The sequence below is a fragment of the Nothoprocta perdicaria genome, unplaced genomic scaffold (assembly GCF_003342845.1).
Source record: "Nothoprocta perdicaria isolate Ctin4 unplaced genomic scaffold, notPer1 scaffold_27, whole genome shotgun sequence".
NCBI lineage: Eukaryota > Metazoa > Chordata > Aves > Tinamiformes > Tinamidae > Nothoprocta > Nothoprocta perdicaria.
In genome coordinates this window covers 4640361-4666753 of record NW_020455499.1, presented here as the reverse complement: position 1 = coordinate 4666753, position 26393 = coordinate 4640361, and the positions used below count along the sequence as shown (strand labels likewise).

At 41.5% G+C, this 26393-nt stretch overlaps 1 protein-coding gene across 1 annotated transcript in view; it reads right to left on the bottom strand.

Annotated features, from left to right (window-relative positions):
- Positions 1-26393, bottom strand: part of LOC112948595 (nck-associated protein 5-like) — a 50012-nt gene that overhangs the window by 19937 nt on the left and 3682 nt on the right. The window contains exons 3-6 of the mRNA XM_026040862.1: positions 23230-23308; positions 6074-6394; positions 3590-3726; positions 1845-1974 (exon numbers count right to left, since the gene is read on the bottom strand). Of these exons, the coding sequence (XP_025896647.1) occupies positions 1845-1974; positions 3590-3726; positions 6074-6394; positions 23230-23308 (667 nt within the window). The remainder of the gene's footprint in view (positions 1-1844; positions 1975-3589; positions 3727-6073; positions 6395-23229; positions 23309-26393) is intronic.

The window sequence follows — 26393 nt, the reverse complement described above, 5'->3', positions numbered from 1 at the left end:
ACTGTTCTCAAGGGGGAACCAGAAGAACTTGGAGTATTTGGTTTATTCCCCACTGCTCTATTGACTCTCTTCATAAGGTTGGCCAATGTTCTGGGAGTCTCTTGCAAAGTCCACTCAACCAGTGCAGGGCTTATCAGGGACCTTCAGTAGCACCAGGCAGGCAGCCTCCCAGCTGTCCAGCTCCCTGCTCAGAAATGGAAAATGAAAATAACTTTTTTTTTTCAGCTTTAAAACAGAAAGTTCACAGAAAGTGCCATAGCAGGAATGTTCATTAATGTTCTGAAGACTCATCTAACAACAATCTGTGCATACAAAAACATTCTCCATGTCTTGCATTGCTGCAGCCGCTGCCTCGTCCTCCTGTGGATGTTTTGAGGTTATATCACTTGTGAACATAAAGAAACGGAGATCTTTGAGCACAGGATGGAATAAAGTATTGTTATTAATACGATGTGGGAATTGCATTAATAGAGCAAAGCGCAGAAATCCTGATTCTAAAAGGCGTTRTTATGGCAGAACTACTTTTGCAATAATGCTTCATAATTATCTTTTCTATTTGTCTTCAACAGCAATTTAAGTATATGAATTTAAGTATATTAATTTAGTAACTTAATCGGTTATATATACTAAATAGCTCAATAAACTGATGACCTCACATCATGTTTAGATATCAGTTAACTTGGAATCAACCTTCATTTAATGCAACTACTTACATATTATTACAATCCTTTTTTTTAATTCTAATCAATAAAAAAAATTGCCTATCTACCTCCAAGACAAAACACATTTCTCTTGTATTCAAGAATGATTTGCAAAAAGTATCAAAAGTGTTTACAAGCCAAGTTAAATTACCTGCAACATTTCACAGAGGTTAAAAATACCAAGTTACAGGAGCAATGCAAATAAATGATCCTGGCTTCTTACCTTGTTCTCTCCGCAGGGGACTTACATAAAACGGATTATCTCTGAAAATGCCAAACATTTAAGGCAAACTCCCAGGAGACACTGAAGTGCACAGTAAGTGTGTCTACAACATCCATCTGTCCAGGGCGTCTTTAACGCGCTCCACGCTGCGGCAGCTGCTCTAGCTGCTGATCTCTGCCAGGTCAAGCTCTCTGCAGCGCAGAGGGGCACCRCAAATCCTCCGAATCACTGAAATGCTGCTTAAGCTCTCAGGGCTTCAGCGGTGCCAAGACCTTGTGCTGGCCTCTGCACTTGCCAGGATTTATCACCTGTGGCTGCTGAGCTGGGATAGGGGACACGCGCTGAACCAAGGGGCAGCTGGCAGCATCGCACGGCCAAGGGAAGGCAGCAATTTCTTGGGTTATTAAACACACAGAGAACTATTAGTCCAAGAACTTCACCCACGTGCTTTCATCTACYGGAACTCAGTAAATTCCAAGTGGCCATTGATTCTTGCAGAAAAAGTGTGGCACTTGAAAATGGCTATATAGAGGAAGGAGGTTGACAGGATCTTCCCTATAGCATCAAAACCAAAGCAACTTTGATGCAGAGGCTAGAGAACTATGGCTTTGCATTGAGTGTTTAAACTTGCTATTAAAAAAAAAAAAGACCTATGTTTACAGTCATCTTTTAAATTTTGTACTAACGTAAGAGACTGGAGAGACTGTAATTTCACTGCAAGGATTTATACATGAAAGCCTAAAGGTTGAGCTAGCAAAAGCAGCTGAAGAGAGGAAAAAAGGCACATAATGAAAAAACAGAGCAAAGAAAGGTGTGAAAAGTGGAAACTGGGCAGACAACAGTCCAATGAAGGACACTATCCGCCGCAGCCAGCGTGGAGATGAGAGATACACATTTCTCATGTGCATAATTTCAATTACCTTGTTTGTTGCTCTTTGTTAACTCTGCTAACTTCTCTCCTGCAGCTCTAAAATAATTTGTTTCATAGTCTGGCTCTGTCTCGGTGTCACTGCTGCTGGCAGAGTAAGTGCACACCCTCGGAGCTCGGTCCTGGACAAATCACAGCGTTGCAATCGTTCAGATGAGGTACATATATCAAAATAACGCAGACGGGGATATTAGGAAGGGAACATTTAACATTCATCATGCAGGGTAAACAGAGAGTTTAAGTGGTGAGAAGTCTGTTTTACCAGTATAACTAATTGCTTATCCCTCGGTAAATACTCATCAGTCTGATGTGGGGGAATTAACACATTCCCGTCCTGCTGAATCCTCTGAGATRGTCCAGCAGACAGAGCCCACCTTTTACAGAGGCTTACATTGCAACATTGCTGTCAGATCCACCTGCTTTCTTCAGATTATTTCATCCACCAAGCTCAAACTTAAAACCTCTCAAGCATCAGCAGTATTTGGAGGGATTTGGAAGGTGCAAGATGCTTACCCAGCACCCAAAGGTCTGAAGCAATGTCAGCAATTCTGCAGGCAACCAGTGAGGGTGGCCAGTGGACAGGACTTGCATTTTCCATACTGAGCATTAAATCTTAAATTCAACCTAAATTCATGCCCCCTGGCCCTGGTATCTATGTTATAGTGATGAAAAGCCCTTAATACRCAGCTGTTTCCTCACCCCTAAGGGCTTTGCTCTGGGAGCAAAGAGGATGGCTGGTCCTGACAGGTTCCCACCCAGGAAGCACTTGAGCATCTCTGGAGCAGCCACTCGGTAGAATAAAATCCAGAAAACGGGGATGGGGGAAGCTAAGGCTGAGGTTAACTTAGTTAAATTAATCTCTGTGCCTTACAGGTTACAGGTACAAATGGCACCAAATACCTAAGCCAAATTGCCTATCTAAAGGTGCAAAACAGTTTCTTTGTCTCTCCCCAAAACACCCAGAGCGTGGGCTATATAAAAAAGCCACAAGAAACTGTGATGGAGAAGGCAAACAAGCGGAACAGTTAAGCAATGTCTAAGCCTCTCGTAATGCCAGGCTGATTAGCTGGCAGCCTGAGCTCTTCCTCGAGCTCTTCCTTGCCATGATGCCCCCTTTCCCGAGCAGTTCTCCCTTCCCTTTGCCAAGCTGCCGGGCCCCAGCTTCCCCCAAGGCTTGGAGCCTGGCACGCTGTGGGTTAATAGCTTGCTGGTGGCTCTTACGCAGGTACATGCATTTGCCTATTCATTCTTCCTTGTAGTTTTCAGATTCAAGATTGAAGGATGGATGGACTAACCAAAAACACTCAGAAAAAAATGTGAGAATATTTTCCTTTTCACGCTGCTTCATAGCACAGCTGCTCCAAGCCTGCTGCTGTGCAGAGAAGGAAACTAGACTTGGGAAAAAAAGCCCCAACAGATCCAYGTCTCTAATGGCAAGCAAACAAACGGGATCAAGTTTCCTAAAGAGGCAAACTGGCTAAAGCTCCTCTATTTCCGTGGTTATACAGCGCCTGGGAGAATACTGAGTAAAACATGTTGAAAAGTGTGTGCACGAGGGACCTTAGGGTACTGGATTATTATTAATAAATAATGAGATTGCTAATGAAGGGGGATAAAGCAAATGCAGTTAGGAGATTGTTAATTACTCTTTCCACTGTATCAGAAACATTCACCGTTTCTGATCCTTTCCACTGCAGTATATCTCTCCTTTAATAGATTACTCYCCTTCATTCCTACCTGTGTTTTAGTAGTTTTCTTGCTGGTCCAGTCTGGAAGAGCCTCCCGATTTTCCACAGTTTCTTCATAACGCTCGAACGAGGCAGCAGTCTCGGCGCTTGGTTCCCGTCTATTTTGCTTTCCAAAGTTACCAATTCCTGCATTAAGAGACTTACTTTAGTTGTGGTACTCATGTATTTTATGTCAATTATGTATGTCAATCATAATTTAGTAGAAAACAGGGTCAAGTTGTGATACTTTTACTATGTCAAATACTACTTCAGTGTTTGAAGGAACTACTTGCTTATTAAGGTAATTCCAGCACCTTTCATGGCAAGATTTGATCCAAAGCCCTTTCTATTTAACAAGCAAAGAGAAAGGCACAGTTTTAAATGTGCACAGTTTTAAATTCCCTTATTAGATTTAAAAAAATTCATTCAAACAACATTCAATAACTATTTCTAGGCATTGCAGAATCRGTTTTAGCTATTTTATATTCTCAAAGAGAGAACACTCTGTTAACATAAATATAATTAGAAGCACCTTTCCAGCAGAAATTCTCAATCAGCTTGTCTTTCTACTTGCTATATTGGCACTACGGAAAATCAAAACATCAAAGAAGATGTATGGTGCATGTGAAATAAAATGATAATTGTAATTTGGATGAAAAAGTGAGGGAGCGGCAAAGAAATGGAAACAAAATGAAAATATTCTAGTAAAGAATGAGTTGACTCCACCATCTGATGTATACAGTTTTCTTTTAAAACATCTCTTCATGACAATTTAATTAAGATACAAACCTTGCAAAGTTGGTGCTGTGAATATTAGCATTAAGATCAGAACAGTCTTACTGCCACTGACTTCTTACGAAGCAATTCAATGCTTGCAGTTTCCATTCAATTTGTTATAATGACAGTGTTTAATCATGGAGTCTACTCTATGGCGCACTGCTGAATTGAGGTCACCCATGTGGCTATTCAAGCATATAGCATATAATCTATAACCACGATTTCTCTGCTGAATCCTTCTTAGCTCTACCATTAATTAACAGTACATTTATTTTTAAAAATTCTAAGTACTAAAATATCTTTTATTTAGCTTGGATTTGAAAGAGCAGGGAGTCTCAATGAAGCATGCAACGCGTGTTTGCAGTCCATTATATCACTGCAAAACTGTGCTGGGAATATTGCTAAATCAACTTACTTCTAAGGAGTTTAATTAGAATCCTTCTCTTACGCCGCTTATGAATGTATAAAATAGGCTTCTTCCCTCCCAGGCTCAATTTATACATCTGCTTATTAACAGAACACATATTTGATGGCCTTAAACTAAGCTGAAACTTGATATTTAACCTCTCATGTTAATTACATGGATCCTCTCTTGGAGCTAGAGAGACGGGGATTTATGCAAGTTAAACACAAGTTTTATAAGAGCAACAAATGCTTACGCTGGCAAAGGGCTGACAACTTTTACCTTGAAGCTACATCCTGCCAGAAAGCACTGTTCAGAGGAAGGTTTCTTCATAGTTACTTCTCCCTTTGGAACAGAAGTTGTCTGGGGGGAGAGCCTCTGCGTCTGCATTTATTCAGCTACTCCTAACTTGAGAGCAGCTCGTGCATTAATGTAACACCAATAAATAAATGACATTGCATTGGACAAGGTAAAAAGTACTTTTCCCCATTAAACTGATTACTTTTATTCAGGTTTGTAACATTTTTACCTTCTGAATATGAAAATTAGTCTGTTACAGATATAAACGCTATATGTAATCATTTCTGTTGTTATTGACATACACATTAGGAACCTGAAAAGCTTAAAAAATGCATGCAGCTGCTCTGTGTGCATTTATAACAATTTGAAGACATTTCAATGGAAGTACTTACCAATGTAAAGTTATTTGCTGGTGTTTTTCTGGATTAGTCTCTTTACTGCTTTGTCAGCTTTTGTTTTACAGTTTATAGTAAATGCACACTCTGCTGATAAATGACAATAAGCTGTTTTATGTGTGTATATTTAAATAATTTGTATGATGCAGGAAAGCAGCAAGAGCCTTGCTTGAGATCAAGGCCGTATACTCCGTGGGACAGAATTTATGCACCGAGGCCAGCGGAGGCCATCGCTTGAATCTAATATCAGAAGTCCWTAGAACGGGTCTTTCTGTAATGTCACAACATGCTTATGCTTTGTACTTTGGGGCCAAGTCAGATCCTGAATATTGCTGACCATCTGCCTTCCTATTCCAGTTCAATTCCAAGGCTTGCGTGGACTCTTTTTCTTGAGGGAAGGACTTAAGCACTTACCATATTTTTCCTTCTGGGTTACAGATAAGCACAATGCACAGCAACATTTCTGTCAGCTCAGGTCACAAACTTGTTAACCTTATGCTTCAGATGACGACTGTTTTCTGCTCTGCATTTACCATCCCTGTTATCAATTGCCATGATCACAAGAGCACTGATCAGGACAGCAATACCCTCCAGCTTCCCAAGGCAATGAGTGTTTTACCTGAGGAAGCCAGCTTGGGGAGGCGGCTCTGGAAAGCTCGGGTGCCCTGGGCGCTCATGGCTGGATCCGATGTCGAGTGACTGATGGCGCTTCCCGCCGCTTCCCGGCTCCTGGTGCTYGAAGGCACTTCCCGCTCGAGGGTTTTGGCTTTTGCCAAAGGAGCGGGGAGCAGAACCTGCTCCGGCGGCGCCAGCGTGTCCGTGTCCGTGTCCGCGTCGGGCTCGTGCCTGGCCAGGTGGCGCCCGGCAGCACGGGCCCCGGCGTCCGGCAGCGGGAAGGTGCCGATCCCGCTGTCCAGGGTCCTCATCTGGCAGCCAGACCCTGCGGCACAGAAAAGCGGGTGATGCCGGGTGCCCCAGGGGCTCGCTGGCCCTTAGAGACAGCAAAAGGGGCCGTGGGAGGAAAGGGCAGCTCCTGGGGAAGGTTTTAGGGAAAGAAATGCACCCGGTGTCTCGCCACCCACCATGCAGATGCTACTGGATGAATATGAAGGCAAACCCTGCTCAGATGCAGTTAAACTAGCTAACACATGGCAAGACATCAGAACTGGCCTGCTTCAGGCTTCGGATGAGATAACGGATAAGGACACAGACTAGAAAGTAATCWCGGCTGGAATTTCTAAATGACTTATCGTAAAGGCCTGCAGAAAGTCTGGAAAAATCCTGCGTGAGGATCTTCCACAGTAACAGGAGAAATGAGGGATGGAGGAGCATGACGTATTCCTTCTTCAGCAAAACCTCCCTCCTAAGCAAAGCCACCGGGCACGCAAGCTGGTCTTCTCCATACCCCCACACCCCTCTCTTCCTTAGTGCTTCTCTTAACAATATGGAAAGCACCACGACAGCAGAGTCCTTTCCACAGGCATAACCACCCCRGAGGCAACTTCAGCACTGCTGCTTGGGAAATGGGCACAATTTAGCTTAAATTCAGCTGAAATGCCTGGAAACATCCCCCGACAGCGAGACCAGTGGCAGAGCCTCCCAAGAGAGGCAGGGAAGGTCCTTTGCTCGGGCTGTTCAGGGCGAGACTAAATGAGGGACCTGGAGCTGCAGTGAGCAATTGCGCTCTGGCAGGGGACGCAGAATATGATGCAATATATCTTTTCCATCTCTATTTCCTATGTTCCTGAGTATTGATTTTTTATGATACTCTGATTTGTTATTTAAGTCCGTGATAGTTAGCAGTCCTCTGTCAAGTAATTTTCATGATTTTTTCCTCTGCAGCATTTCTGCTGCTCGCAGAGGTTTGGAAATTCCTCTCCTCTACAGGTTTTGCCTGTTCTTTTCTGAAATAACATTAACATGTTCATTTTTTGCTTATAGCTTAGCCTCTATGGGCTTTATTCCTTAGCAAGGAAGAAATTACTCACAGATATATTAAATACCTGTTTATGTTTCCAGCTGCTTGTCAAAAGAGCAGCACTTTGTGCTTACATGGCCCTCATTTACTTATCCGACTCACTTAAATATAATTTTCCTGACAACATTCCTGAGAGGAAAGGAAATATCTTCCACTCAGTTTTGGAAAGGAAGGACTCCRGATCTCAGGAAGATTGAAAGTCTTGAGCACATTTACCTTAAGGGCCCAGCCAAGTTGCAAAAACATATAGGCATTTTCTTTAAAAAGGGCAACAAGTGACCCTGCAGGAGATGATTTCCCTCATCCAATTACTGTACCCCAATTGCTTCTTTCTGCCGGTGGTAAAAGGAGACCCAGCCTGAGAGCCCTGGCCAGGTGGCAACTAAATCCTCTGCCATATTTCTGAGCTAATGTCCCATAATGACTATAGCAGTTGCAGAAGGTTATACTTGAACCGAGTGGAAAAGAAAATTAGATTTGGATAGGCTGAATCAAAGGGAATTACCCCAGCCACCGAACTCTTTCTTTTGCCAGTTATCCTCTCCCTAAGATCTTTTTTAGTTTGTTTTCTAATAGTAAAATGCACAGCTACAGCTGGCTGGACCTTCCCTCTGAGGACAGGGCTGAGTAGGGAAAAGCTGCAACACCGGAGCTCAGTCCTTGCATGTCACTCTGGAGACCATTTACCGAGGGAAATGCAGCCCCTGGCCAGGCAGAGCTTTAGCCAACAGCAATCAGTGATAGAGTTTGCGAATAAAGAAACACGAGTAAGAAAGTTTCTGCATGATAAGAAGAAAGACAAGAGCTACACRGCTTGGGCTGCAGAGTTCTGCAGGACGGACAGGAGGCACCATAAAAAGGAACCRTCCGAGCCAAGAAATCCCAAATTGTGACTGCGAGATTAATGCAGGATGCAGCCCTGCCACCCACCTGAATGAGTTTGCAAGGTCTTTTTTTCTCTTTCTTTTTTTTCTACTTAGAGCATCCTTTCAGAAATGAAAACGGCAGTCCTACCTAATTATAGCAAGAAAATTGAGTAGACTCTAATCGTATGCCCAACACTGTGGCAAAGTCCTTTGCTCAAACTGAAGGACAATCAGTATTTTATCTTCTAAGGGGATCTTTCTTAAAATGATATAATCTATGTCCAAAGGATCTCTCTTGCCCACAGTTAGCCTTTGTACACCTAGTAATGGACCATGAAAGCAACCACACAAAATCAAGAGAAATGAACATTAGGGGCCACATTGCCAAGAAATGATTCTTGAAAAGAGTCTCCTGCTATTCCTAAAATAATTGAGAGAGTAATGGAGGAGCACACCAAAAGTGTCACATTTAATTAAAAGGAAAAATAGTTTTAATCAATTACAGCCTTCCTTCACAGAGATTTTATCCACAACAAAGCGAGTACACGCCATGTGGTAACACAGATTTCTAACACAGCTAATTTTTAATACTCGGTAAATGGCAAAAAGGGCTCGGCTTTCAAAGTGCTCAGCAGCTCCCATCGTGACATTTGAAGGACAATTTCTGAAAAATCCGGGTACTCAAATGCATTCATCAATTTTGAAATATCTAGCCCAAATCTCCAGTGTCTCCAACATTCTGCTCTAGACGTTAAATTCTCACCAGTGATGGCAAGTGACTCATTCACCCGCTAAAGCTCATTTTATATAAGACAAACAAGAAAGTACCTCTGGTCAGAGCCCACATTACTGAACGTGCAGCGTTACCTTGGGTTGCTGAAGCACCTTCCAAATCAAAGCACCTGCTCTGCCTTGCTGACAGCTTTCAAACCAAGCAGTGCAGGGCCAGTCTGATTTCCTAGGCTGCACTGACACTTCAAATGACTGTTACCAGCAAGAGCTGCCCCACGCTACCCAGGGACAATCTGTAAGTGTTAAATCTCTGATGCTGCAGCAGAAATGCTCTGTAGATGCAAAATAATGCTGCAAAACATTCAAGTCGTGAAAGTTTATACTTGAACATAATTGCTTTTGCTTGGGAATTCTTCCTGACAAAACTTTCTCTTCTCAGAAAAGCTTTTTAACTTCTCTCCAAACTGAAGACAGAAATAAAGATACAGAGCTGCTTCTTGGAGAGCACAGAACTCCTTGCCGCATGGGAATCTTCTGACGACAGGATGTTGCAGAAGTTGGCACAACCACCCTATCCATCTGTGTTGGAGAACCTGATGAACACCTTTAAAGCTGAGAAGCTTCTCACCATTTCCTTAGARAAAACATCAGCCACTGAGCAGAAGGAACTAGCACTGCTCTGGAAGCCTGACTGACTCCCAACTCCTGAATAATTTTCAGGCTGAACATGTTCACAGGCGAGATGATCATGAGATCCCCGTCCTACCTCCACTCGGCACCCTGGTATTTTGTGTGGTGGGACAGGCTTGGTGCACCCCAGCATCACTGCCACCTTTCAGGGCTTGCTGGTGCCACTGCTACCAACAGCAGCAGCAGAACAAGGTGAAGCAGAATAAGAAGGTTCTGAGCTCACCATGGGGTCAGGTAACAATCACAGTTCCTTTGTAGGATTTTTATACCTTCCTCTGAAACATAAAACTTAGGAGCTGGAAATAACCACAGTCCAGTGGCAGGAACTGACACCCTAGAATACAGCAGAGTTTTTCAGGGCATTCTCCTGAGCATAAATCATCCATACACACACCTTAAAATACCAGCAATAGAGCAATAAACGTAATTATTTATCAACCTTTTTGATTGCTTCTGAAACATTTGTATCTACCACCTCTGGCTCAGAAACTACTTCTGCTGCAGATCACTGGGGACAGGGAGAGACCCCCGGGAAGCCTGGAGGGCTGCCCGCAGCTTCGGCTCCTTCCCTGGCACCTGGACTGGATGCAACAAGGACAGCGACCAAGAGGAACCTCTGCTCTGACACAGAACTGYACTGCTTTATGTTGTTACCTTCTCTGTACAAGCTTCTTCATTCTCTTTTTATAGGATACTCGGGAAAGGAATATAATTTTTGATAAAAAATAAAATAAAAGGTAGAGCAGATACCATGAAGGGAATTGCTTCCAGCCAAGCAATGCTGATGTTTGCAAAATAGGGCATTACTCAAAATGAACACGGAGCAAAACCTCTCTTGCTTTAAGCCCAGGCACACAGCAGTCTTTCTAGTATGGACTGCAGCAAAGCAATGTTGAGAGCTAGCACATTTCTAGGGCCTTTTATGGATTTCATATAACAGAAGTCCAAAAGTGGTGGTACAGCTTTTGAATGCAGCTTCATATACGTGCTTTTCAGTAACGTGAGAGAATACTTTCACCAAGGGGCATGTAATGGCACATGCAATTGTAAAGAAACCTTTGACTGACTGACTGGAGAGTATTTCAAAATATTTATTCAGGTAAAGTAAACAGTAAAGAGTCACACGCCATTAAAGTCTCTTTGTGTTGTGTACTAAAAGGAGTTCCAAAGATGTGTAGTCTATTCATAAATAACATACACATCATTTTTTACATAAGGATCCAGTCATACTTTTCCAAGTCTAAATGTTCATATACCATTATTTGGATGAACGATTTATTAGTTTTATTATGATACTTAAAACATGCCTAAAAATCTTTACAGGATCCAAAATGTTATCCATCGACCTAAAACAATAAGGCCTTGATCAGCTATTCTGCTAGGCAGGTAYTTTAACTGAAGGACATACGCAATCCCATTGAAAACCAATGGACCAGTCACTCATTTCACAGTAAATACAACAAAAGCAGACGCTGTTGGGTCTCAGGACACAGGGAAGGATCTGCAGCTCTGGAAGGGAGGCCCCATGCTGGTAGAGCAGCAGGTTGCTCATGCAAACCTACTGATGGAGAGACCTGAKGCAACGAGGGCCAAGCAGACACCACCCACCATGACCTAGCARCTGCCATTTGAAGGCACTAAAGCTGGAGAAGCCTGGGCGTTGACTTAGCTTTGCTGGGCAATCCATCCTGACATTTAAAATGAACAGCAACAAAGGAGCCAGCTGTATTTTAGCTCAAAGAGCATGACAGGTAGCTCTCTGCTTAAGAAACTTTGACTCTGCATAATCACAGCAAAGCCCAGGGAGGTATTTTCTTCCACAGCAGCTTCCCACTTCATGAGAACCACGGAATTCTCCTCTGTGTTCACCACTACAGCTGGTTGCAGCTCTTCTCCACATAAATTTTCAAGTTTGGGCCTAAAATACCCCACATGATTGACACAAATTTCTTCTGMAGCCTTTGAACAACAACCAGATTTTTTTTATACAGAAAGCAGGCATTTTCAAGGGGGRAAAAAAAAAGTCAAAAATAGTTCTGTATCACGAACAGCTTCACTGGGAAATTTCCAGCAAGCTCTTTTTCAGACTCACTAAGGACTTCAGAGAAGGTTTTGAGAGGGATATAACATTAAATGGGCTTTTGGCAAGAAGTATCACTGGTAAGACAGTAAAAATGAAAGGGCATTTTTTGAATCAGCAGCAGAATAAAGGAAAACATTCTGACAAATGACCTTTCTTTGCATTAAAAAGTTCCAGGAATTTCTACTGAAGATTAAACAGACACATGGAACAGGGGATAGGTATCGGCTTCTTCTGACACACACAAAGGGAGTACTATTTTTGTAGTATTTTGAAACATGCCAAATTATTAATTAATGAAACATTTTTTTGGTAATAATATGTCAATGTAAACGGGTCCCCGAAAAAATGCTTTATCAGTTATAATAAACATCTTTAAGCCTACATGTGGCACTGGCAGGAAGAACTTAAACTACAGATGGCAGAACAGATCTCTTTATTTGCACATCCTTCTCTTCATCTGCAATGCTAAAGCAACCACAAAAAGAAAAAAAAAAAAAAGGAAAAAAAGAATGTATTTCTGCCAAATCAATGTCAGTTTTAAAGCAAATTATTCCTTCTGGCTTTACACCATCATTTGATCCAATTAGTCAACGATGAACGCGTTAGTTGTTTTCTATCTGAGTCTGAAGTGCAGTGAGTACATAAAGCTAAAAAAGTCCTAAGGTTTATCCTAGGTAAAAAAGTATAAAAGACAGAAGTTTGCACAGCCCTGATTCTCCCCTGGGTMTAACTCTAATGAAATGAAGTTATTTCTAATGTATACTCGGGAAGGGTAAATGGGAGGAAGGCTGTGTAGTATTCTTTCAAATAACAAATCTAAATGTGAGCTTGACCCAAACTCACGCCCGCTTAAATTTAGGACTAGAGTGAAGGCCTATGTGTAACAACAGCAACAATACAACRCTACAAATACAATCTTTGCCTATTTTTTCCAGTGCTTCTTCCTAATCAAAGCTTTTTTATTTTTTTCACAAACACTGTGAAATTCAACAGATCATTTGACCCACACTCTGGCAGTTCTTCTCATGCTGTTTTCCTTGACTAGAGTCTTATCTTTGACATGTATTTCACAGGCTGAAACACACAGCCACTGCCCCATTTAATTCAGATTCATCCTTAAAATATAATTGTACTTCTAAAGTTAAACAATTAATTTTCATTAGGTGTGAATACTAATAATCCTGTGCTTCACGTTGCTGGTTTATTGATTCTTTTTGCAGTAAGTACTTCATGTCCCCCCAGGCTTTAAAGCCCTTCCTTGCATAGAAATACTGGTGGCAAGCTACTTAAAAAAGGGGTGTTACAGAGAACAACGGTATAAATGGGTTGGAATAGAGTAATTCTTGATATTTTCAATTCCATTTCTATCAGTGCCTCTTAAATACAGAAGTCTGTGTTCAGTCCCCAGCTGCAGAAGGTCCTAATGATCTCTCTGCATTAGAGCTGTATTTGCACTATCTATGCACTGTTCTCAGGAAACACAAGATTAGAAGTAGATGCATTTTAACTTACTATAAAAGGGATACTGCAACTTCTAATTGATGTGAAGAGCAAATTTATAAAATCAACACCTGAGGAAGAGGAGCCTCCTATTTACCTTRATGCCCTGAAATGGAAAGACTGGGGCCCATGATTACAGACTCTCCAATCGATGGACCTTGATACTACCCTCGGCATAGAGGATGGCTCACGCGAGACGGGCATGGTTACTCCCTGTTGTTTCCTGCTCACATCCCAGCAGGAAGCAGCGGAACCTCTGGAATAGCACAGCTCATAGCTTCTCCGTGAGGACGGAGAAGCCTGGAGCTTGACAAAAGGGATTGCTCCTCCACGCTCACAAATGATGCCAGTGTAGAAATACCCAAGCTCACCTTCACCTACCTTCATCTAGTTGCTTTGAAAGCTCTTCAGGAACTAAAAATAGGCTGCAAAATCCTTCTGAGAAGCACTCAGCTAGTTRCTGCTGCTCATGTTATCAGAGGTACCTACTTAAAGTTAGTCTGAGAATATCCCCAATAGGCTACAAAAGAGATAAGGTCGCACTTCGCATCGCAGGCACACGGGCTGCGGATGCTGCCCATGGGAGCATTTGCTGCCCGTTTTATTTGCCACTTTTATGCAGGGTTTGTGTTTGCTCTTGGTGCACCTGGAGTGCTTGAGGATAAAGAAATGGAAGCTTTGATTTCCCTGCGCTTAAGCAAACCTCTCAGAAACTGGATATTGTGATACCTCCTTGGAGCTTCTATTCCCAACAGACAGGACTAGTGATAGTCCTTAAGCATAAATCCTATCTCCAGTAAACACAGGCCAATTTATATGTGCGCAGGAGGCTTTGGGTTTTGAAAATGCACAGGAGAAGGCACTTGCATTTATTTTAGTAATGGCACTGGTTTTTGTTTGAGTGTAAATCAAGGCTGAAATTAAAGCCACATGAATATTAAATAAGGCTTTATTTTCAGTCCTGCCTTGCAGATGGTTTTACTTAACAGTACTAGTTATGAACAGTTATATGTATAAATGCACACCAAAACTGAGTGATTTTATTTCTTAACTAGCAAAAAACTTTTTAAGACAGTGAGCACAGAGAGCTTTGAGTGACTTGAGCTGAACTATAACCCACACATTTCAGTACTCAAGCTCCCTCAGACCAGCTCAATCACTCGGAAACAAACTGCAGGGAAGCAGCTGCAAAGAAACCAGGATGATTTAAAACCAGAACAGGGAACAGTTTCTCTGAAAAGCCATGTTTTTTTTAGTTAAAAAATGCATATAGTGCTACTTGGTTTTTCAAAAACACCATTAGAATGAGCATTTTGAAAGATCATGCTGGACCTCTCCGCCTGTTAAGCACAGGAAGTAGGCAAAGTATTCACTGTAAATATATATATTATATATATATATATATATATTTTTTTTTTTTTTTCTTTTCCTCACAGCAGATTCTCCAAGCACTGAGACATTCTCAGGTTCACCCAGTATTAAGAACTGCAGAAAAATACATTAACTGTATAGACATTATTTCTTCATTATAGTGATTTTTTTTAAGAGCACCTTGTTCTATGATACGCGATGATGAGTAATTGCATAACTAAATGACAACAGCTCAGGACTCTGATTGAAGAAATGAAGCAAAGCTCCTCAAACTCAATTAAAAGTGGTGAAGATGACACCAGAATTAAAAATAGGCATGCTGTCCTCAGAGTATGGATTTAGTAAGGCATATATCAATAAGAAATGTGAATATTATTTCTATACTGCTGAAATATAATTTGCAATCGAGTGAAAATGTGGTTTTCATCAAAACTCTCCTGAACATCGTTGCAGAAAAGGAACACGAAGTCAATGCGAACACAACTGAAACTGCTGTTTAAAGCAGCTCAACACAAAGTCATTCGAAATGCTCTGCACTGTTCGCTCGGCTCCTCTTCAGGTATACGAATTATAGCTAATAGGAAATGCATGACTGGAGCTCCATATAGACATGCCCACAGACAGTCCTAGCCCGAAGCAAAAACATGTAAAGCAGAAAGTTGCAAATATAAGAAATCATACTGATAGAGAGCATACAGGCATACACTATCCTGTAATAAGTATGATAATCAGGTATAGTCCCAGTTTGAGAGATAAAAATGAATATAGATTGGGGCAGGCTGTAAAGTAGTGTAAATCAACGTAGCAGCGTAAGAGTTGAAGAACCCAGCCGCCTTGTTTAATTGACATTTTAAGCCTGAATGAGGCCTGCAGATCCTGCCTACCTTGAATACTAATTAGACTATAACCTAAATACCATGTTTAAAGAGCCATGCTTCCTCCCCGTCTAGTTAAATCATCTGGTATTTCTGTGTGGATAAACGTAGTGACAAAGAACGAAATGAATGCAGATCGCTGTGGCTAATGAGGACGTGTTGGTCCAAAACATTAAKACTGGCCACAGAAGGACACCAGTTAGACACCAGGCTGAAACGGTGCTGCAGAAGAATGGACAATTAGACAAGTGCTCCGCGTCCCTGCCGCTGGAACACAAAGCAATGATTTGTCTTTGCCAGGCGGTGAAGAAGGTAAAATGACAGAAATCAGGAAGGCACTAATGCATGTCAGTGGCTTATTATTCACATTGACAAGGTTCTCCATCATCGTCAAGCGACGCGAGGAGCAATTAAAAAAATATCCAGAAAGTTTTGCTCCGTTATCGCAGACTCCTTCAGACAATCCTTTCAAAATTGATGCCCGCAGGAGTTGCCCACACGCCAAGCGGGAGTGAAGAGCCCGGCGCAGCGACAGGATTTATCTCATGGTCCAAATGTGCCCAACGCTGCTATTCCTGTGGAGCCCATGGGGCTGCAGGCAGCCTGGTCCCAGTGACATTCTCCTCCAGTTGCTCACCTCAACTAATCCCATTCAGAGCAGTACCTATGGATTTAGGACCTAAATGCACAAGTGCAATGGGTCCATATGCACCTSGAGCTAAAGAAATTACCTTTGCGGTACACGTACAAACAAATACATTTGTACTTGCACCGCTGCTCACATACAAGGAATTAATTAAACAAGCCTGGTACCTCATGGCAATTTTCATCAAAACGTAACATTTTCCAGCATGCAGATTCCTGTGAGCCAAAGGCTCAGGCTGGAAAGCTCTTCAGTGCTAACTAGTTTCGCTTGACTGTTTTTGCAGTCAGCAACCTCAAACTTACTTGCTGAGACCTCTAGGTATTGCATAGCTTTACTGGGTGATGTTGGGGAAGATAAAACAAACAGCTTTTCCTTATCTGATCATGTGCAAATGAAGGAATCAACTGTTATATCAGTGATAAGATGATTACTAAATGGTTCTTCTCCACTTCTATCAATAGCCTGATGAAAGGAATTAACACTGACAGTGATAAGTCGTTTTCTCCGGCATTGAGATTTCATGACAAGCGAGGATTTCTTCAGCAGTCAAAAGACATGTTATCAGTTGAATATTGCTCTTCATTAAAGGCATTAGAGGCATCCAAGGTTTTGCCTGACATTTAAGCAACTTCTGSATGATCCTTTTGCCTTTCCACAGTGATGTGGAGCTGCCCTCTCTCCTGCAACGCAGATCAATTTGTTCACCATCTTTCCTCTGTCACTTACTCTGTTACACTTATCTTTGTAATTCATTACAGACCTCACCTAATCTGTCTCCAGGTTTTCAGGGTTCTTTTAATGTAAAAGTGTTTGCTCAAATATGTCAGGCTTAATGGACATGTTTTAGGATGACGCATGTCAGGCTTAATATATTTACCACATTAATCAGGCTTCTTCCTCCACATCTATTTCCGTTCCCTGAGAAGGAGAAAACCTGAACTAARTCACTACTTAGTCCTCCAGTAAAAGCCCGAGTAATTTTAGCAGTTACAAAATGCTGAATGAAACTCAGTCTTCAGTTTGGGAAAGAGGGGTGCCCAATATTTGTTCCCCTATTGGAACCTCATGCAGACTTACTAAAAGAGCTGATAAACTGCTGTTGTCTCCAACAAGCTTTGGAATAGGTTTTTGTGATTTAACTAAGCAGGAATAACATTTGTATTAAATATTACATTAAAAACAGCACCTGACATACACTCCTCCAGCCCCAGTGTATTTCAGATCTAGATTTCAGAAAGAAATTAACCCTATCTGAGAGAAAAATGGCAGATGTCATTGAAACAAGATCCTTTGATCAGAAACAGTATCGGTATGGAAACAAAAGGCAGGCTCTGTATCACGGTCTAGATTTAGGGGACTCAGATAATCCTGATTACCAGTGCTGGGACACCACACATTCAGAAATAAAACAGACTGAGCACCAGTTTTAAATGGTCCAGCTCTACAACCATGAGGGATAAGGGCAGAAAAGAATACGGGATGTCACTGTGGACATTTTCCCTTTGTCCCTGAGTGAAAACGGATGCAACCTTTGCACCAAAATGATTGCTAAATCACTTTTGGTGCAGCCATGTCCTTTTCCTCCTCTGTAACTTGGAGGCTGATGGTGAGTTCGGTTCAGTTTAGTGGCACATGCATATCCTCAGGCTACACCCTGCAGCATGTGTCGCTTCTTGCTCACATGGCATAAGAAAGGTACATATCAAYTGGTATTGGTTCCTATATAGCAGAACAAGGGTTGTAAGCTTTGTCAGTAAATATGAATATTTCTGGGAAAACCATACAGAAGATCCAGAAGGACAAAGGGAGCAAGAGACAGATTTAGCTGGGGTACTACAGAGAATGCAGGATCTTCTCATTGAAAAATCTTTTTTTTTTTTATTATCATATATATAGTTTTATAGTAAAGCTACTGGGTGCCGAATAAAACAGTACCAGAATACAGAGACAGCACTATCATCTTTAGTATTTTGATACCTCCATACAAATAATTATAATGCTGACATTTCATTTTAAGTCAAGCCCACTTACATCCACATCCTTTCGTATGTCGTACACTTGCTATCAGTATATCTGCAAAATTGCTATCTACTTGGCCAGCAACTTATCGGTAAAACTTGCTGTCAAGGACGTTCCCGTTTGCCATGGCGAATGTGGTGTGATCGCTTGTCTGCCTTCCTGCATGCAAAGCTGCAAGGGGGGGACTGCAGCACCCAGCACAACACATACCCTACCCAGAGCACTTCCTCTCGGGAACACTAGGAATCCACGGAATTCAACCCAAAGTTCCCTCAAGAGAAACCTGTAAAAAGTTGCTTGAAAGACAGAGCTTCCTGCTTCTGACCCCATTGCCTTTATATTAAGCTGCCAAAGCCTTCTGCAAGGCTGTTCTTGGAAAGCAGGAAAAAAATGATGATAAAGCCAGCTATAAGGTAGATGATTATCAGGAACTTTAATGGAACTGAGCACTGGGATACAGCAGCACTACAAAAGCTTCCCTTGACCTCCGTGGGTATTTTTGTTCAGCACAAAGCAGCTAAGCTTTTAATGTTGCCTTTACAGAGCGCATGACCAACCCTCCATCTACTCTGAGACTTTTCAAAACCCTTTTAAGTATCTCTAGGCTTTTCCTCCTTATTACAGAAATACCACTATCTACCAGGTTCTCATTTAATGCTGGATGAATCAATTTGGAGCAACTGACCTGAACCTCTGGCCAAAACCTGACAAAAATTAGACTCAAGTCTTTCATTCAAAAGTTTCAAAAATCCTGACTACATTTATCCTCCTAATTTTCACCAAATTCATCTGAAATTCATCTGAAATACTCAACACGAACAACTGGAGCCCGTGCCACAGTTAASTTCCAAGAACTGTGAATCCTTCCACTAATCCTGCTTGCCTCAGGGAATTAAATCTCCATACAACTTCAGTAGGCACTGTCTTATTCCAGTGGACCAGTTAATACCAATAACACCCAGAAATATTCTGGACTACTGCTGCCAATTCTTGCATAATGAAGATTTGCTCTGCAGAGAACTCGCAGTGCTAAAGCAAGCTGGATTTTTTTAATTCATTTTTACAAGTAATGTAATTCTGAGTACCCAGAGGACAAAATCTACCTGCAGTGTTCTCCCTGATGTTAAAGCTCAGTGTGATTTTATTAAAGAATGAAACTGGCCCTTTAGTTCAATCAGTGGCATATTAAAGGTAACACTTGAAAGCAAAGAAGTTACCAGTTCAATGACAGAATTCTCTTAGATGAACTGCCTGTTTTCACGCCTGCCTTCAACTTCAGTGCTCTTTGCCAGAGGTGCTTTTCTGATCCATTTGGGAACTGCTGAGGACAGAATGACCACTGGACATCCWGTATGTTGAAAAAAGGTATTTTCACGCACAAATATCTGGGACMAAAAAAAAAAAAAAAAKCCTTTTCCTTGATGTTGAAACCTAAGTATAAATTTAAGAGTAGACTTGAAAACTTTCCAGAAACCTCTCATCAGCCTATTGAGGCTGGCAAAGATGTGCTGAGATTGTGTGTTTGATGAGGCTTGAGCATTAGCAAAACACATTTTCTGTGCTGCTTTATTCTTCTAGCAGCACCTTTTTGGAGAAACAAGGAGAAAGGCAAACCGAAGATGGGATTATCCTACTGCTTTCAAATAGGGGCTTGCTAAATCACATACTTTCAACTGTCGGCTGAAAAGAAGTCAATTCTTTCAAAAGAAGTCTTCTTCATCCTCTGATGTCTCCACATTGGTTTATAAGAACACCGAAGAACGATTTGATTAATTATGACTAACTTTCCCCTTCTTTACAAATATATAAAATAAAGCCAAGAATCCTTTCATTTGCATAGGGACCTCTCTAGCTGAAAGTACTTTTGCTCCTTTATGTTGCCTGTATTTTAGCTATAGCAAATTAATATTACAATCAGGGAAACTCTGTCCTTGGTATGACTGGTACCATAGACCATAGTATCCTCATGTGAAGTTATTTGTGGGAATGACTTGTACAGCACCACCATTTGTCTGCTTGTACCATGGGTTTTTGGCTTTTCCCTTAATTATCAATGAAATATTTTAATATATTATAATTAATATGATGACACTTTTCCAGGAGTGGTTGCTCATTCAAAGCACTGTGTGTTCCATTATTAACTTTGCTGTGAAAGGGTGTCATTTGTAACCGCCTTGTAATTTTTTGGCCATTGTGACAATGGGGAAATGACTCCAGCACTGACAATTCCTGCCAGCACCAGCAAATCAGCYTTGCAACCAGGAATGTTGCAGCCAGGTCTTTTAACATTATCTTCTGCGGGAAGACACGGTGCTGCATGACTGCTCTGTGATGCATCTGTTTAGTCAGGGCCTGATCTGGCACCCCCACTGACAGCCCAGGAAAAATACTCAGGGTATATGTTATTTTTCTTTTAAAAATTTAAAAAATGTATCAAATGCGTGCTAATGCACAGAATAGCAGTACGTGTTTAGTATGTAAAAGATCCCATGTCCATACAAACACRTGCATAAGACAAAATAGGAAATTGTGTATTAACGTGCATTCTGTAATCTCTATTTAGCAGATCGAAAGCGTCAGCAAAATAGCTAAATTTGCTTAGATCACTAARTGACAATAAATTAAAAAACTAGCCATTGGCAGCTTGCACATGCTTTCTATTTCACAGGCCCAGGAGTATCTCATCAGTAGAAAGTGATGAACCAGCACTGTCGTGCATGGGACCAACTTTGAAGGCTGTTCAGGATTAAGTATCTTGTTCATCAGCTAACTGGGCAGAACTGGTGCCAATTTAGGTATTTCACACTGACAAATATACACCAGTTGTCTCTTCTACACACACTTCACCACAGCGTAGAAAATCTTCCCTGATTAATCATAGCTCTTCTACATCTTCTATCACACTATTGTTAACATTTTAGAAGAAAACCAGCAGAATAAGGTCGGAGGGGTAAGGCTTTGAAACCAGAACGAGAAAAACCCCTAAAAGGGAATTGGGAGGAAATCTGAACCAGAGCTATCAGAGCTGGATATCCACAAAAAAATAAAAAAAGCTGAGATCCAGCAGCAAAAACCACAAATGTAAGGACAAACACAGCCGTGATACATAAAGCCCAGCAAGACACTGATTTAGGTGCATTTGGGAAGTGCTCTTAGCCCCACGCTCCTCGTTTCCCGCACTCGCCGAGTCCTGCTGACGGCAGCAATGGTCGGCAGGCTCCGCGTTAGGAAGCCACATGCTAATGCTGACAAATTCCTTCAGATATCTCTTTATTTTTATTGTGTCAGTACTACCTGTAGTACATAATGTCTCCCATCRCCAGAGAGTTTCCTGGCATTGACCAACAGATCCAGCAAAATCCGTGAATTAATTCTAACAAGGCAGAGCAGGGATAAATGGGATCCTATGTCAAGCCATTATTGCCAAGGGAAAAGAAGCAGCTTTTGTGCTGCTTTTTACCTCCCGGCATAACTCAGATGATGGAAAGGTCCCTGTATGAGCTACAGGAGTTTCCCAAGGGCAGCACTGCCTGGCACTGCAAAATGGGGAAAAAAAGGGATCTTTTCATTGTGAAAAGGGATCCGGGTGCACAGGAGAGCTGGATCCACTGTAAGGAGCTCACCCAGCTCCCTGGGGCATAGCCACGACCCAGGTTGCAAACCTGGTTTGAATCTGGGCAGCGCCAGCCACCCTGCTCCAACAGCGCCCTGCTCCAGCACCAYCGTGTCCCAAATAGGCTCCGATCCGGTGCACGTGGCAGGACTGAAAAATTAWTGCCCTCAAAAAACCCAGCGGCACAACATATTACAGGACCCACTGACAAAGTAATATATCAAAATATATAGTGATTAGATTTCAGCCATGAGCATCAATTACACCGAGAACACCAAGGAAGCATTGGAGTCTTTTCAGGACAAGGCTCTGCAAATAGCTGGGTTTTTTTTCTTTACTTTACTTTTTTTTTTTTTTCCTCTGGTTCAGTAGCTAGATTGAAAAATTAAACCCAAACATTTCACATCAACTCAAAGCAAAAGTTTTCAGAATCCAGGCATGGAAAGGGGAGGCAGGGAAAGGAAAGCAATTCTTCCAACGGAGCAAAAATCACCTTAAGCAGTGTTAAGTGAGTTGTTGCATTTTGTTTTGGGCAGTTTCTGATAACACAGACAGGCCCTATATACCTAGTGAGCAAGTAGCATTTCATTTTTCCAGTGCCTGCCCAGTCACAGAATTCCCTTTCTTAGAGCTTACAGAAAGTTCTTGTTGAGTTACTACAGTGGAACCAAACCAGGGCAGAGGGCAGAGCTTAGCAAGATCTTCTGCTTTGCAACAACAGGCACAGACTGAGCTTATTTTGTGGAATTTGGGCCTGGAAAGGATTTGCAAGCCATAAAACACTGCCACCATCTTCCTACCCCAAAGAGAAGTTTTTCAACCCAATGCTTCTGTTCAGCCCCACTTCCCAGGCTGACAGACTTCTGCCGTGTCCTTCATTGCCTAGCAGATACTCAAGCAAGCACTGAAAGTTTATCTGCCTAAAAACCAGCACTTGCCAATCAAGACTGTGCTGCCCTTCTGAAAAGCATACAGCAAGGGCAATTCCTCCGCAGTATTGCCTTTACCTATATGTGCAGTATGGCCTTTAAGGGCTCTTCTGAACAGCCACCTGGTCTGCTACCCCTCCTGGCGAGACTGGCACTGTCATTACTCAACTGTGCAGAAGGTGAGGCCGAAAGCACCGTGCACAACCACCCTAGAGCCAAGGGACCGTATGAAACCAAGATGGTCTTTCCGGTCTTTCACAGCCAGCTTCTGAGCCCTTCTAGTAAGTACCACAACAGACAACAGCARGTCCTTGTCTTCTATAGGGTTGGGGAAATCTGCCTATCTCTGAGCTGTGCTAAACAAATGCTATGAGATAATAGGTGAGCAAATAAATGAAGCCATGAGGATGAAAATTTCCCCCCCCCCCAAACTCAGACAGCAATAAAATCCAGTGTAAAATACGATTTTGTACCTATCACATGACTCTGACATGTAGTCCTTGCCATGGTGTCCTCCTCTTCTTCTTGCAGGTTTTCTGTGACTACTTTAGCCTGTGCATAGTACAACAAAAGTGAAGAACATCTGAGGCTCTGTTTATGTGAAATATCATGGTTCATATTCTGTGCTAACAAACAGTGAGCTTAATAAGTGATGCAGAATCTCTTAAATTCTGGTTGCAACTGTTTAACTTCCATGCCTCTGTTTCCACCCCTATTAAAAAGCATTTCATTAGCTAAACAGAAAGCAAAGGTTAATTTAAGAATGCAGTGCACAGTAAGAAACCTTATTTCAAACTCTTTAAATCTGTTTCCAGTATATGTTATTTCAACCATCCTAGATTTTCTGTTTTTTGGAAGAATACRTATTTTTGCTTTGCTCTTCTGCAATCTTATTTTCCCAAGTGCATATGTAAAGTAAGTATCTTCCTAACATACAGTGACTCCTTCTTCCCCCCCTAGTTATATACCATTARTGGCCATAATTCAAATACAGAGACATGTTTTCCTTTGTGTTAAGCCAATATATATAAATCAAAGAGGAATGAAGATACACTCAGGGTCCTGAGAGCAAGAAAGTCGTCCCCGCAGGAAACATTACTTTCAATATCTCAGACCTCTTAAATTATTTGTCAATCACTCTCTGCTGTTTTAAACCACTTAAAGCAACTGGTTGATTCTGTTTACATTCAGAATAACATTAAATACATCTTGTAATATAAAGCAGAAGGATTTATCATCGTTTGCATGTCTTTAATGTCTTTGATCAAGGCAGCTACTCTGCTGGCCTGGCTTGCACAAGCATTTCTATTGACCTCCTGTGACCAGCCTCAGGAAGACAGGGAAGATTTGCTCTCCATATTTGTAAAAGATCATTTATAATCTCTTAATCTCTCAGATTTGATTACTTTTTTTTTTTCTCTCTTCTGAAATGAGGCTCTTCAGGCTATGGAAAATGAAGAGGAGAATATGTGACCACTTGGCAACGACTTGGGGGTACGACAATTTTTCACATCTGCAGCCTGCRTGGTGGCCTGCGCCTTGCTACTGATGTGACATTTCACAATATTAGGATAGATTCCTGGGTATTCCCCAAACACACAGGCTGCAGACACTGAGGGCTATACAGAACTCCCAGTTCTTGGTTTTGGAGCCCCTCTTCCCCTCCACAAAATAAAAGCCCGTGGCTTTTCTAAATTACACAGGGCTGTAATAAAATCACAAAGAGGAAATGAAGCAGTGCAGCACAAAAATGATTGCATCTAACCTTAAGCTCCAGCCAAGGACAGGAAAAAGTATTGGAGTATGTGGCATATCCTTGGTGTGGGCTAAAGGATTATGTATTTCTGTTGGCTGGCCTTTAGAGCAAAGTGCTTTTTTGATGAACATTAACGGGAAGCATATCCCGCTGAAGGTGAATGCACAAGGCTGCCATTGGTGGAACATTGCTTTTTACATAAATTCAGTGGCAGTCAAGCAATAATGCTCTTTGCATGAGCAAAAATCAGAGGTAGTGGGTGCATCTGTTACGGCGCTGTAGTGCTCCAAGCCTTTACCTGCAACATCGCAAGAGGAGAGATCTAATTGCTCAAAAATAAAYGTTTAACAGAGAAACCTTAAAAATTAAGTTTAAAAATGTTATGGCCAAAATTCAAAGAACCAAATATATACATAATATGTATTTTTGAAATACACTGTTTTCTAAACTGTCCYTTATCACTGAATGCATTTACGTTGTTCACAAAGGAAGAGGAATCCTCTTAGTTCAAGGCGTTTCAAAAGACTCATGCTGTTTTCCCCCAAAGCTTTCATTTTAACTTTTTGACAAGGAAAAAAAAAAAGCACAATGGGCCAGGATAGCCCAGTGCTACCATTTCCAGGCACAGCTAAATCCTGATCCTTTGCAATCTGCTTTAAAGTAAGCAAACACAAAGAGTAACTGAAAATAATAGTAATAAAAYACATGAMCTTTGAATTTAGAGACCTTCCACTSYTCTTCTTGTACAACTTTGGAGGACAAGACAAAACCTTACACACTGTGCAATCTAAAGCATATCTTAGCCTTGAGAACTGCAAGCATATGCTTGTATTCTCCTCATTAAGAGAGTTTTCAGTCTTTTGGCATTAGACCTTTCTTATGGGAATTAAATGGAACAAGAACATAACATAAAACTCACAGAAATAAGTCATATAATATAATTCAATCTTTAAAAACAACATAGGAAATACCTTGATTTCCAGCTTAACAACAAAGTGCAGGGTACAGGGCAGGGAATGCCTTTTCCCTGTGGCTAACTTGTCCCTAAAAGCTAAACWGAATAATTAACATTCCCCCATTATTTATGTAGGTTAAGGACAGTCCTTGTACTTCCTGATAAAATGGGGTATGYTTCTTGAAGATATACTTAAAGTCCTAAATGCCTATTATTGTTGCAAACAGAAAGACTTTACAAAGTGACAGACAGAAAGCACAGCAAATTACCACAGCATTAGAAAATATTAAGCTAAAGAGAAATTGTAGGAGCAACGGGAAGAGTTTTTTTTTGTACTTCTGTACAGCAAAGATATACCCTGAGCTGTCAGGACCATATTAAATGGGGCATAGTTAAACTGAGTGGCTCTGATAAGGGGCTGTGCTTTGCTATCAGAGTTCTAGATCAGCTGGATTGAATTTCCTGCATATTGCACATTTCTAGACTTTCATTCTCTCTCTTTCCTTTCAGTGACACTACAAGGACAGCCTTAGATATGCTTATAATTTGTGGTTTTATAATGCAGGGGACATCTACATTTTCAAAGAAGAGATGATACCACAAGGAGTCAGAAGGAAAAAGTTTTCYAGCGCATTCAGGCTGCCTCTGCTCCTCGTAAGTTCCGCAAAAATGACCTTGTGGATGGTCTCGGTAAGGATGTTATTTGCATGAAAGTGAGAAAAAAAATCTGCCTGAAGTTGTAATCGTGCATGATACTGTAACTATAAGCACCCTAAACATCAATACTAGKCTGCTAGTTTTTCAAATTGCTGCTGTGAAGCTTTTGGAAAGATGTTTTACCCTTGAAACATCTCCCAAATAAATAATTACTTTGTATTTCAATTTCTCTCAAGTGAAATTGTCACAAGTGCAGCACTTCAGTGACT